Source organism: Ctenocephalides felis, unplaced genomic scaffold (genome assembly GCF_003426905.1).
Source record: "Ctenocephalides felis isolate EL2017-DRISC unplaced genomic scaffold, ASM342690v1 CF-g0.4_SCAFFOLD_00845, whole genome shotgun sequence".
In the NCBI taxonomy this organism is placed as follows: Eukaryota; Metazoa; Arthropoda; class Insecta; order Siphonaptera; family Pulicidae; genus Ctenocephalides; species Ctenocephalides felis.
Genome location: NW_020536999.1, coordinates 5,229,981 through 5,241,774, shown reverse-complemented (window position 1 = coordinate 5,241,774; position 11,794 = coordinate 5,229,981). Strand labels below are relative to the sequence as shown.

The window sequence follows — 11,794 nt, the reverse complement described above, 5'->3', positions numbered from 1 at the left end:
CTACGGGAAGTTAATAATAATAATAGTAATAATAATAAGAATTATTATTTATTATTATTACTAGCAAACCCGACGAACTCCGTTTCGCCACTAGATGGTTTCGTGAGAAATATGAAGAAATTTTTGTTTGTTTTATATTTGAAAAGGAAAAATTTGATTTTATTACACAACAGTAATGAATTTATTTCGATTACAAAAATGAAGTGTTTTTCAGTTGAACTTCTCTAAGTAAATGAAAGTGAATCCGCAAATTATCCGTTTCATTGAAGTGTTCTTGTGGTAAACCACATTTTTTGTTTTATGGTCTGACGTATAACTGCCCATGTGAAAAACAATGATTTTCTAAATAATCTATTTGAAATTTATCCCGCAAACACTAAGCGATTGGCCTTGCGACTTGTTATTGCGAACGCAAGGCAAACTGGAAATTGCAATCGTTTGAAGTCAAACGGAAGACCAGTCGGAATCATTGGTATTTCACCAAATCGCCAGCAATTTTTGATTGAATGGCGAAATTCAGTGCGTGTACATGATTATTCTTTGCGGCCACGATTGCTCGTTGACTTGACCAAGCATAATTCTGATAATTTTCACGAATGTCATTACTCGAATTTTTAATTACGGTGCGTGAAGTTTCAGCAATTTGCATTATGGCACGATGCCATGCACCACTAATTTTCTTAGCTATAAACCTTGCGGAGCCCTAGACCTTCAACGAATGCAAAATTGTCGAAATCGTGCGTTTCTGGGGTTCGTGCGTTATTATTATTTTATATATATATAGAAGATTATAGTAGTGGGTTAAATTTTAATTGTGGTTACTTACTGGAAATCCTGACATGCTCATTGTATGTGCATGATCGGCAGTGACACTATCAGAGTGTCTTTCTGGTTTGTTTTTTCAAGGGCTGTAGTCACAGCTTTGGATAATTCTATGGTTTCATCCAAGGCTTTGCGTGGTTTTGTATCGTGATGGGCATGATCGATCCTGCCACCTAAAATGTGCAACACCAGAATAAATAATTTATCAAACAGAAGGGATTTGTATATAGTTACCTTCAACGAATAAAAAGAATCCTTTCTCCTCCTTGCTCAAAATATCAATAGCCTTTGCAACCATATCGCTCAAACTAGGCTCCTTGCTCTCCAAATTCTCATCGACCACATCCAAATGGTACTTGCAGTGATCATTCTCGAACAACCCGAGTAAAAAGTCAGTCTTGTTAGCATCCACAGCATCCAGTCGCCCTTTGTTCCAAACATATTCACTTTTACCCTTTTTGCCCATCTCGGTTTTCCATTCTTCGATCAGATTTCTACCATCGCTCCTTTGACCAGGTTCTTGTTCCTCATCGTAAGTATTGTTGGGTAAGAATTTACCGCGTCCTCCGCCCAGGATGACTTTGAAGTTTTTACCAGGTTCCTGGTGATCCAGCTGGTGGGCTATGTCTCGACATTTTAAGGGATTTTCTGTCGAATTTAAGACGTCGGTGTCGGATTCCCAATCTCGGAATGCTGTGTGGGCGTAGTTGGCACATGGTGAGGCGTGGGTGATTCTTGTAGTGGTGATGATACCTAGAAAATAGATAATTTAAAATCTAGTTAGATTGTTGAGATCAGTTTAGGGTTGTCTAGATTAGTTTTAGGTTGTTTAGATCAGTTTTAGGTTGTCGAGATCATTTTTAGGTTATATAACCAAGTTTTGAGTAGTGACACGGTATCGAATAGAATGAACCGATACTTTTTTCGTGTCGCTAGCGGTGGACTGTAGAATGTAAACAAATGCTGAAATTCATATGTCGTTGGTTAAAATTCGGCTCGAAGGATTATTATTTTTTATTTCTAAAAACTATATAAACTTAATTAAAATTTAATAATTAAATAGTTTATTTATATATTAATTATTATTAACTTCCCGTAGGGTAAGTTATAGTAATCGCAAAAAAATCGAAAATGAAAATTTTTATATATCTTTACGTTTTAGAGGTTTCTGAACATTTTGGCATACCTTAGAAAAAATGGATGTATGTGTGTGTGTGTGTGTGTGTGTGTGTGTGTGTGTGTGTGTGTGTGTGCGTGTGTGTATGTATGTGCGGATACAAATTTTCGTCGACGATTTCGGGAACACGGATCAACCGATTTGAATAATTCAAAAAACATTCGATTTGTATTGATAAGGAGACGTGCTGATTAGTTTTTGGCGAAGGCAGGTCTAGCCGTTTCGGAGATACGGGGCAAAAGTGCCGGAAACGGTAACTCAGTTTTTAAGAGAACGGAGCGTCCGATTTTAATAATTCAAAAAACATTTTACTTGTATTAACAAGATAAAGAATTGATCAAATTTTCATGAAGGCAGGTCTAGCGGTTTCGGAGATCTAACAAAAAAAGTAAAAAAAAAATGCTATTTGGCGGTCAAAAATGATCATTAGACATATGCACATCAAATTTTCAGATATTTTATAGAGATTTTAACAATAAGTATAAATTTTGTTTATTTTCCTATGGGTTCCGTATCAATGTTTACCCGTTAGACAGCGACGCCGCGCTTAAACGCTTTATATTTTGTCTCTGTGCAATTAAAGCAGTGCGATTGCTTTGAAAAACAAGTTCAGATCTTCCAAAATATGTCAAAATAAAGAAAACATTTTTTTTCAAAAAAAAAAAAAATTAAAAAAAATTTTTTTTTAAAAAAATTTTAAAAAAAATTTTTTTTTTTCAAAAAAAAGTAATTTTTTGTCCATTTTATAGTTTCTCAAAAATCTTATTTTTTCGAAGTAAATTTTTTTCAAAAATGTTAATCGTTTTTAAAAATAATAATATTTGGTACGGGAAGTTCCAGCAATTTGCCTTAAGGCACGATGCCCTAATTGCCTTAAGACAGAATTCCACTTACAGCTAGTTTGTTGTATATTACGCTTATCTGCTTGTAATAACGATATTGGAGACAAAAGAAAATTTTGTTGTGTACAAATATTTTGTCTTATTAACGACAAATTGCGACACGAAAAAAGTATCGATACCTTCTATTCGATACCTTGTCCCTAGTTTTGAGATGTCTAAGTTTTGGAGTGTCTAAGTATAGGGATGGATAAGTATAGGGATATTCAAATTTTTGGTTGGCTAAGTATTGGGATGTCTATCTCAGTTTTGGGACGTCTAAATAAGTTTTGAGATGTCTAACTAAAAAGTTTTTGGATGTCTAAATAAGTTTTGGGATGTCTGACTAAGTTTTGGGATGTCTAACTAGGTTTTGGGACGTCTAAATAAGTTTTGAGATGTCTAACTAAAAAGTTTTTGGATGTCTAAATAAGTTTTGGGATGTCTAAATATGTTTTGGAGTGTCAAAATATGTTTTGAGGTGACTAAATATTTTTTGGGGTGTCTACAGTGGTGTTGTGCTAATATTTTTTTTGCCGGAACGCTAAAATTAAAAAACCGATTCATAAACCGGTTCTCATGTTTGTGCCGGTTCCGTTCGAAAAGGAAAGAAACAAAAATTATTACAAAGCCCATTTTGCGCACATATATGTATGTTTATTATAATAATGGGAATGTTTAATAAAAATTAGTTCAATTATAATTTATTAAATTCACTTATAAAATCATTTTCTGTATGAAGCGATTTTTTTTAAATTTCTGGATGTTTTATTCGAGTTTTAGATGCTCTAATTAGATTTCTGATGGTGTGGTCAAGTTTTAGATGATCTGGCTAAATTTCTGGATGGTCTGGTTGAGTTTTAGATCTTCTGGTCAGTTTTAGATGGCATATTTAGATTTTAGATTGTCTGGTTAAGTTTTAGGTAGTCTGGTTATCTCTTATACAGATAGTCTGGATAAATTTGTGGATGATCTGGTTGAGTTTTAGATTGTTTGGTCTAGTTTTAGATAGTCTATTTAGTTTTCAGAAGTTCTGCTCAAGTTTTAGATGGTCTGGATGAATTTCTGGATAGTCTGGTTGAGTTTTAGATCTTCCAGTCAAGTTTTAGATATTCTGGTAAGATTCTGAATGGTCTATATATTTCTGGATGGTCTAGTTGTGTTTTAGATTGTCTGGTTAATTTATAGATGGTCTATTTAGATTTTAGAAGATCTGGTCAAGTTCTAGATAGTCTTGTTAGCTTCTAGATTATCTTGATAAATTTATGGATGGTTTGGTTGAGTTTTAGATCATCTGGTCAAGTTTTAGATGGTTTATTTAGATTTCAGATGGTCTGGTCAAGTTTTAGATAGCCTGCTTAGCTTCTAGATGGTCTGGATGAATTTCTGGATGGTTTTGTTGAGTTTTAGATTGTCTGGTCAAGTTATAGATGGTCTAGTCAAGTTTTAGATAGTTTGGTTAACTTGCGAATTCTCTGGATGGTCTGTTTAATTTTGGATCATTTGGTCAAGAATTAGATGGTTTTGTGGAATCAATGAGGCCATGAGTTTGGAGAAACAAAAATTCATGTCATGACATTTTGTATAGTTTTTGATAATGATAATCTTTGATACAATTTTATAAAACATAGAAATATCTCTCTATTAACTCATATTTTTCTATATTGGTGACTTACGACATCTACAATGAAGATAGCAATTGAACATGGATCAAGAATTGAAAAAAAGTATAGACTTTGATGCAACGTCCTAATCACTTTTGGCTACTTAAAAGCACGCCCAGTCCTCGGCTCATCTCGGGTTAATGCATTTACTCTAGCCATGACACCGGACTTCCATTGACATACTTATTCTGTATGTCCAGGCCTCTGGTTATTGCTGACACCAAAAAGTTCACTGGAATCGCAATTCAACCTCTCCTTGTCCTTTAACTCACCAAATCGTCTTTTAATGCTTAAGACTTTGGAACTGGATCTTGATTGTATGTTGTTTTTAAAACTGGATTTAGATACTTCATTCACGTTGTCCTCACCGACTCCAAAAATTCAAACAGTGAGCTCTTATGAAAGTTCATTGAATCAACTGCTCTTATATATCCAACTGTCTGAGATACTTCATCGACAAGTTCGTATAATGATTTACTAACTTCGATGATTATGCCAGATGATTCATATCCAATTGTGGCGGACTACGATTGTGTTCATACCTTTATGAATTTGTATATGATTTCATGTGCTGAAAGATGCTAAATTCACATCTCTATAATCTGCCTTCCCACCAGATAAATACAACGTGTTGACGTGCATATTTGAACTAGTGCGATGTCAACACTGGACAGAGGGAGTATTTGTGGGAATCATGTAGGCATGGAGAAAATCAAAATATTCATGTCATGACATTGTGTATAGTTTTTGATAATGATAATTTTTATAGTTTATTAAGGTATTAGAAGGTATGGCTGAGTTTTATATCGTCTGTTCAAATTTTACATGCTTTATTTAGATTTTAGATGGTCTGGTCAAGTTTTACTTAGTTTGGTCAAGTTTTAGATAATCTCTTCAAATTTTAGATAGCTTTTTTTATTACCTGTGGCTTTTCCTGCATCCTGTGCCCATTTAGCAATAGAGCTAACTTGGTTCCTTTCCTGGTTCATAGCATCGCAATCTTTTTCACTAACATTAGCACTGACACCAACCGTGCCTTCGTTCGCTTTGACACCGCACAGATAGGCGGTGGCGCTGCAAGCGCTGTCTGCGGTTTGTCCATTCACGCAATACGTCTTCGGAGAGAAAATGGTTTGTTTGTAAATAATAAAACAATTTATTGTTGATTGTTTTGGTAAATTAATTACTGATAACAGGTTGTTTATAATTTGACACGACGTCGGAGACTATGTTGACGTCATAAGTAATATCAATAATATAAACAACTAGTGGTGTATGGCATCGTGCCTTAAGGCAAATTGCTTGAACGAGAAATTTTAAACGTTTTCCAATATATTATTACAAATACTGTAACTTTTATTATTTTTACTGTCTTGTTTGTTATATCTGAGCAAATCAAATGTAAATCATAAATCAATTATTACATTAACAATCGTCATTGCATTTCGAATTCAATTTCAAAAAAAATAGTTGCCTAATTCACACAAAATTGAAAAAGTGCTCCCGCATAGTCACAGTCTAAACGCATTTGCAAATAATTCTGTGCGACGTTTTCACTTGCACTGTGCTTAGCTTGGCGACATTTTCACGTTTTTCAATAGTTTTTACAAAATTGGAAAAGAAACAGTTTAAACGCACTTGGGTAAACATTTGTACCAGAGTGGCGCTTAGACTGTGCTTAGCCTGGGTGATTTTAAGAATTTTTAATCCAAAATTACAAAAATATTTTATGGAAAATAAAAAAAGATGTAATATTTTTAAAATTTTAGTTTTTTGTTACAAATAAAAAGAATTTTCCTGGCGAGCAAATACTGCTATTAATTTTAGACAAAAGAACTCTACTGACGAGCAGCAAATTCATATTAAAAAACGAACCTCACGAGTAAATTCAGATAAAATTAGGAAAAAAGAAACTCTACTGACGAGCAAATTCTACAATTTTTTAAAAAAAAAAAAAACTCTAGTGACGAGCAAATTCAGATAATATTTGAAATAAAAACGGTTGCACTGACGAGCAAATTTTGACATTTTTAGAAGAAAAAAGAACTCTAAAAACGTTAACATTTCTTTTAAAAACGACAAAATTTTTGCTCGTCAGTAGAGTTGTTTTTTTTAAACAAGTTAGAATTTGCTTGTCGGTACAGTTCCTTTTTCCTAATTTTTATTAGAAAAATTACTCGTCAGTAAAGTTCGCCCTTTTTCCAAATATTATCTGAATTTGGTCGTCAGTAGAGTTTCTGTTTTTAAAAAAACTCATAATTTGCACGTCAGTAGAGTCTTTTTTCTAATAAATTGTTTTATTAGTTTGCTCGTCAGTACAGTCCCTTTATCAATTATTCATCTTGTATTTTACTCGTCAGTAGAGTGCTTTTTTATAAAATTGTGTTCTTTTTTAGTTTGCTTGTCAGTAGAGTCTCTTTTTTACTCGATAGTGTTCCTGGTCTTAAAGAACATATTAAAATATTGTAGGGCTGTGGAAGACCAATGGTTCATTTATAAGAATAATTTTAAATTTGGATTTATCGTGTATTCCTTTTTTATTTACTGCCTCCTATTTTAGTTTGCTCGTCAGTAGAATCCTTTATTTAAAAATGTATTCTATTTGTAATTTTGGATTAAAAATTCTAATCAGAAAAATACCCAGGCTAAGCACAGTCTAAGCGCCACTCTGGTACAAATGTTTACCCGAGTGCGTTTAGACTGTTCATGTACTGGAACACTTTTCAATTTTGTGAGAAAACTATTGAAAAATGTGAAAATGCCGCCAAGCTGAGCACAGTATAAGTGAAAATGTCGCACAGAATTATTTGCAAATGCGTTTAGACTGTGACTATACAGGAGCACTTATTCAATTTTGTGTAAATTAGGCAACTATTTTTTGAAATTGAATTCGAAATGAAATGACGATTGTTAATGTAATAATTGATTTATGATTTACATTTGATTTGCTCAGATATAACAAGCAAGATAGCAAAAATAATGAAAGTTACACAGTATTTGTAATAATGTATTTGAACACGTTTAAAATCTGTCGAATATTTCGTTACGGTACGGGAAGTTTTGGCAATTTGCCTCAAGGCACGGTGCCATAAACCACTAGTTTTAATTTTTACCATGAGTCCATTATCTCACCTTTGATAATCCGGTGTAAGGAAACTTCTCAAAAGACAATTGTTTATTTTCATCCCCTAAAAGAAGTCTGGCGGCTGTTAAAGTCGGTATGGACATTCCGTCTCCCAAAAACAAAATGATGTTTTTGGCAATATTTGTGTTTGGTTGACGTTCTAAATGTTTTTTGAGTTGTTCTTTTGCTTTTTTGTACCAAAATTGGGGTGACTTTTCCTCGTTTCTGATTTCTGCTGATTGGGACAAATCTGTGGTTTGGTGGTAGACATCTAAAAAAGATAATTGTTAAAAAAAAATTAGTGGTTATTGTACGAACGTGATAGGTTGTCAAATATCTCCCTTCCGCCTTTTTACATTATAAACCAATAGCAAAAAAGCGGAAGGGAGATATTTGACAACCTAATATTTTTATTTCATTATATTGGTTATGAAGGTGACAATCTTCATGGCATTGAGCTTTTACACGGAATGGTTGCTACCCCTAATTGATTGATTTCAAGATTATTTGATCTATATTATTCTTTCGTACTGATTATTATGTCACCAGCCCTCAGTCTATTAAATAATATAAAGTGCATGACCCTTCTTTTGCCATAGGAAGTCTGTAAAATTTGCATATTGCAACGCGTTTAGTATTTAGTCGTCTTCTCATTAATATGCTAATAATGAAATGTACGATTGCATTGTTTAAAAAAAAAACAAATAAAATGCAATCATGACCTACAAAAAGAATTATTTAATAAATGACGCTCTTACTATAAATAGTAAAATATTATTTGCTTAAAGTTACTTACATGATAGAATAATATAAATAGCAAAAATAGAAAAAAAAGTAGAATTTTGAATTCTGTAATTTGAAAATTTTGTTCGGTGCACTTTCAGAATTTATTTTGAAACTCTTAATATTAATCGAAATACAATTATATTTTTTGAACTGCATTTTTTACTGCAAACGTATTCTTTTTTAGTTTCGGGACTTTTTTTAACTTCAAAATTTTGTTTGTCAACTTTTCAGGATTTTTGTTTTTGGCTTCAGAATTTTTGTTTTTAACTCCAGGATTTTGATTTTTAACATCAGAATTTTTTTTAACTACAGGATGATTTTAAAAAACTTGTCGGCTTTATTTTAAGCTTGTTAGTTTTAATTTAAGATTGTCGGTTTTATTTTAAACTTATCAGTTTTATTTTAAAACTCCCTAGTTTCATTTGAATACTTCTCGATTTCCATTTTAAAATTTCCGGTTTCATTTCAAACTTGTTGGTTTTATTTCAAACTTTCGACTCTTTAAAAAAAAATCTTTTGAATTTTTTTAATTATAACTTCTAATATTTTCAACTTTAGATTATTTTTTCCTAGACTTTTTTGATCTTCAATTTTTTTTCAAACCTTAGTTGGTTTTTTCCAAACTTTAGTTTTTTCCTTACTTTAGAATATATTTTCCCAAACTTTAGTTTTTTTTTCAAACTTTAGAATTTTTTTCAAACTTCATATTTTTTTCAAACTTTTCAAACTTCATAATTTTCTTTTCAAACTTTAGAATAATTTTTTTCAACTTTCAGATTTTTTCAAAATTTAGAAATTTTCTTCAAACTTTAGAAATTTGTTTCAAACTTTAGAATATTTTTTTCAATCTCTATAATTTTTTTTCTAACTTTAGAATATTTTGTTTCAAACTTTGGAATTTTGTTTCAAACTTTGGAATTTTGTTTTAAACTTGGAAATTTTGGTTTAAACTTGGAAATTTTGTTTTAAACTTGGAAATTTTGTTTTAAACTTGGAAATTTTGTTTCAAACTTGGAAATTTTGTTTCAAACTTATCGTTAGATTTTTTTAAACTTAGATTTTGTTTTCAAATTGTATAATATTTTTATCAAACTTTGTAATATTTTGATAAACATTAGGTTTTTTTTTCAAACTTCTGATTTTTTGACAAACTTTTGAGTTTAGTTCCGAACTTTAGTATTTTGTTTTTAAATTTAATATTTTGTTTTTAACTCCTAACGTTTTTTTTCAAACTTTGGATTATTTTTTCAAACTTTGGAACATTTTTTTAAACTTTAAAATATTTTTTCAAACTTCAAATATGTTGAATTTTTTTTTCAAACTTTGCAATATTTGTCTAAACTTTAGGATATTTTTTCACACTTTAATTTTTTTAACTTTTTAGAATACTTGTTCTAAAATTTAGTATTATTTTTATTTAACTTCATATTTTTTCCTCTTCAAAGTTATTTATATATTCTCAAAATTAATTTATTTAAATTTTAGGACTAAATTGTCAAAATTTTCGATTTTTCTTTAAATTTTCTTGATAATTCTCGTAAAATTTTTAAAACTAAAATATATTTAACATATTTATTTTCTTCACCTCGATCTATCCTGGAAGCAGGATTCGCATAAAATCTGACACTATCACACAAACTTATCACTAAAAAAATAACTAAACTAATTTTTAAAAACATTTTGAAACAAATTTAATTAAATTTAACACTAAATTAAAATTATTTAATAAATAATTAATTAAAATTGCCCAAACACCTTCCTTTCTCGTCCAAAGACGAACTTCGACTGAAGAAAGAAAGAAGTTGAACGAACAACTTTTTGTTTATAATTATAATATATATATATATATATATATATATATATATAATTAATTTATAAATTTAAATAAAAGAGTGGGTAAATGTTGGAGGTTTCAAATTTGCCTATTGGCAAGATGCTTAGATATATAAAATTAATTATAAAATAAAATAGGTTGCAACGTCGTTTGTTATTGAATTACACAAATTCCTTATGAAACTTTTTTCTAATTTTTTTCTTAAATTTGACAAAGAATTTTTTGTCACAATTGGAACTTATATAAAAATAAATTATATATATATATATGTATATATATATATATATATATATATATATATATACATAATTTGTTATTCCCATTACAATTCTCAGAACATCAACATATAATTAACAATTATGACATAATTGCATGCAATTATAATAATAATTAAATAATTGACCCCAGAACTTGTTTTTATTGCGTTTTTTTACAATAACAACTATTTTCTTATCGCTAAAAAAAATACCAAAAATATTTTTTTATAATATATTTTTTTCTAAAAATCAAATTTTGTAAATACAGTGGCTTAGGCGTGAGTTGCGTCTTCGATTAATTTAGTTTTCGAACCTCTTCATAGACTGCAGTGCAATTTATTTGAAGCCTGATTTATATTTATTATTATTATTATTATTATTATTATTATTATATAGTTGATATAATATTTTTGTTTTATTTCTTATTGCTCTGATGTGCGTCAGTACTTAAAATATTTGAAAGTAAAACTTGTTTAACAAGATTGACGTGATTGAAAGTTGTCTCGTTACCGTTAATTTGCAAAAACCCGCAAATTTTTGCAAAATTTTATATGGAACAGAACCGCATTTGTCTAAATTCTAGAAATTTTAACTCATAAATATTTTATTATATTTTGTGGTATTGTGTCTTTTACAACTATTTAAAAGTTATGTAAATTGTCTTATTGTTTTTGATATTATTTTATTGTTTTACCGCCAATTTGTTATTACTTTCGCCATTTTGTTCTTAATCTCGCCATTTTGTTCTCGATCTCGCCATTTTGCTATTTTCTTCGCCATTTTGCTAAAAGCTGTCTCCATTTTGCTATAATCCTTCGCGATTTTTCTTATATAAGTTCCTTACTTTATTTTATTGTCTCTCGGGACATTCTGTCGTCTCTAAGATTATTTTGATGCCTCCAAAATAATTTTGTTGCCTCCAAAATTATTCTGTTGCTTCCAAAATAATTTGTTGACTTCAAAATAATCCTCTAAGGTCATTTCGTAGTTCCTAAAGTCATTTCGTAGTCTCCAAAATTATTCTGCTGCCTCCAACATAATTTTGTTGCCTCCAAAATTATTCTGTTGCTTCCAAAATAATTTTGTTGCCTTCAAAATAATCCTCTAAGGTGATTTCGTAGTCTCCAAAATTATTCTGCTGCCTCCAAAATAATTTTGTTACCTCCAAAATTATTCTGTTGCCTTCAAAATAATTCTGTTGTCTCTAAGGTCATTTCGTAGTCTCTAAAATCATTTTTTTGTCTCTGGAGTT

At 30.3% G+C, this 11,794-nt stretch overlaps 1 protein-coding gene across 1 annotated transcript in view; it reads right to left on the bottom strand.

The window, feature by feature from the left end:
* The window catches only part of LOC113370725 (membrane-bound alkaline phosphatase-like), a 21,163-nt gene extending 9,841 nt beyond the window's left edge, over positions 1-11,322 (bottom strand). The window contains 7 exon segments of the mRNA XM_026611422.1: positions 823-873; positions 876-995; positions 1,057-1,575; positions 5,464-5,656; positions 7,674-7,936; positions 10,037-10,118; positions 11,254-11,322. Of these exon segments, the coding sequence (XP_026467207.1) occupies positions 823-873; positions 876-995; positions 1,057-1,575; positions 5,464-5,656; positions 7,674-7,936; positions 10,037-10,118; positions 11,254-11,322 (1,297 nt within the window).
* Positions 11,323-11,794: the final 472 nt, after the last annotated feature.